At 34.5% G+C, this 1,023-nt stretch overlaps 1 protein-coding gene across 1 annotated transcript in view; it reads right to left on the bottom strand.

The window, feature by feature from the left end:
• Positions 1-691, bottom strand: part of LOC119674199 (probable peroxisomal acyl-coenzyme A oxidase 1) — a 4,529-nt gene extending 3,838 nt beyond the window's left edge. Inside the window, exon 1 of the mRNA XM_038085326.1 lies at positions 649-691. Within this exon, the coding sequence (XP_037941254.1) occupies positions 649-691 (43 nt within the window). The remainder of the gene's footprint in view (positions 1-648) is intronic.
• Between the last annotated feature and the right edge of the window lie 332 nt (positions 692-1,023).

A 1,023-nucleotide genomic window follows, 5' to 3' on the forward strand; every position in this document is an offset into this window, starting at 1 on the left:
ATTTGCTTAAACAAAGAAGATAGAAACTTATTGAGAAAAATACTAAATAGGCTGAAGATCCTTTCTCTTAAACTATGACACCCAACCACTGATATAGAAAAAAATAAATAAAATAAACTGTCCATTTGAGAATTTTAAATCACAACTATAAGTGGGATTTTATATAAAATGGGATTTTATAAATTATGAATTTTCCTAATTCATAATTTCATTTATATTACGTACCCCATAGAATCAAAAGTATCTAGGTTAATATTTGTCGAGACACTGAACTATAAGTTGGTATGGAGTCAGACTCGGTCTGCCCTGTCGAATCTCCTGTAGTAGATGAATACCGGTGCTTGCAAAGAAAACACCGGAGCACCTATTGTGTCTACGTCCATGCTTGCCAGGAACCATGCTTAACCTATAGGATATCAATCAGATATTTGCATTAATCAAAGCGTCCGACTGGTTCTAATATGCCCAACTTTCTACCCACAATGACGACGAATGTGGAACTAAAACAGGTTCTTTAGCTTATGGGGAGGATTCAATCCGCTTCCATTTCACCTATCTATTTTTCATCAAATTTTAAAATTAATATAAAATGTAATGTATAAGGGACCATAAATTTTCCGAAGAATTTTTTTCTCGAATGCTCCTAACGCTTTTTTATGTCCGCTGGTAATTGACCAAGCTTCTGCACCATATTGTAGAACAGGCATAATAAGAGACTTGTAGAGCGTGATTTTTGTTTGATGAAAGAGGACTATATATCTCGAATATCTATTTAGGCCGAAATAACATATGTTGGCAGAAATAATTCCAAATGAATATTTAGCTTGACGTATTTTTGGTGTTCACGCAGATTCGTAAATAAACAATGGCTTTCAGAACTTCGAACTTATAGTTGTCAATAGTGACGTAGGTCCCTAAATGGTCAGAAAATTTGCTTTTTTTTTCTTTACTACGAGACCCACTTGCTTCGTTTGTTTTTTTAAGTTGGAAAAAGCTGCACTAACGGCGTGGGTTTTCACTCAG

The sequence above is a fragment of the Teleopsis dalmanni genome, chromosome 2 (genome assembly GCF_002237135.1).
Source record: "Teleopsis dalmanni isolate 2A chromosome 2, ASM223713v2, whole genome shotgun sequence".
NCBI classification, from domain to species: domain Eukaryota; kingdom Metazoa; phylum Arthropoda; class Insecta; order Diptera; family Diopsidae; genus Teleopsis; species Teleopsis dalmanni.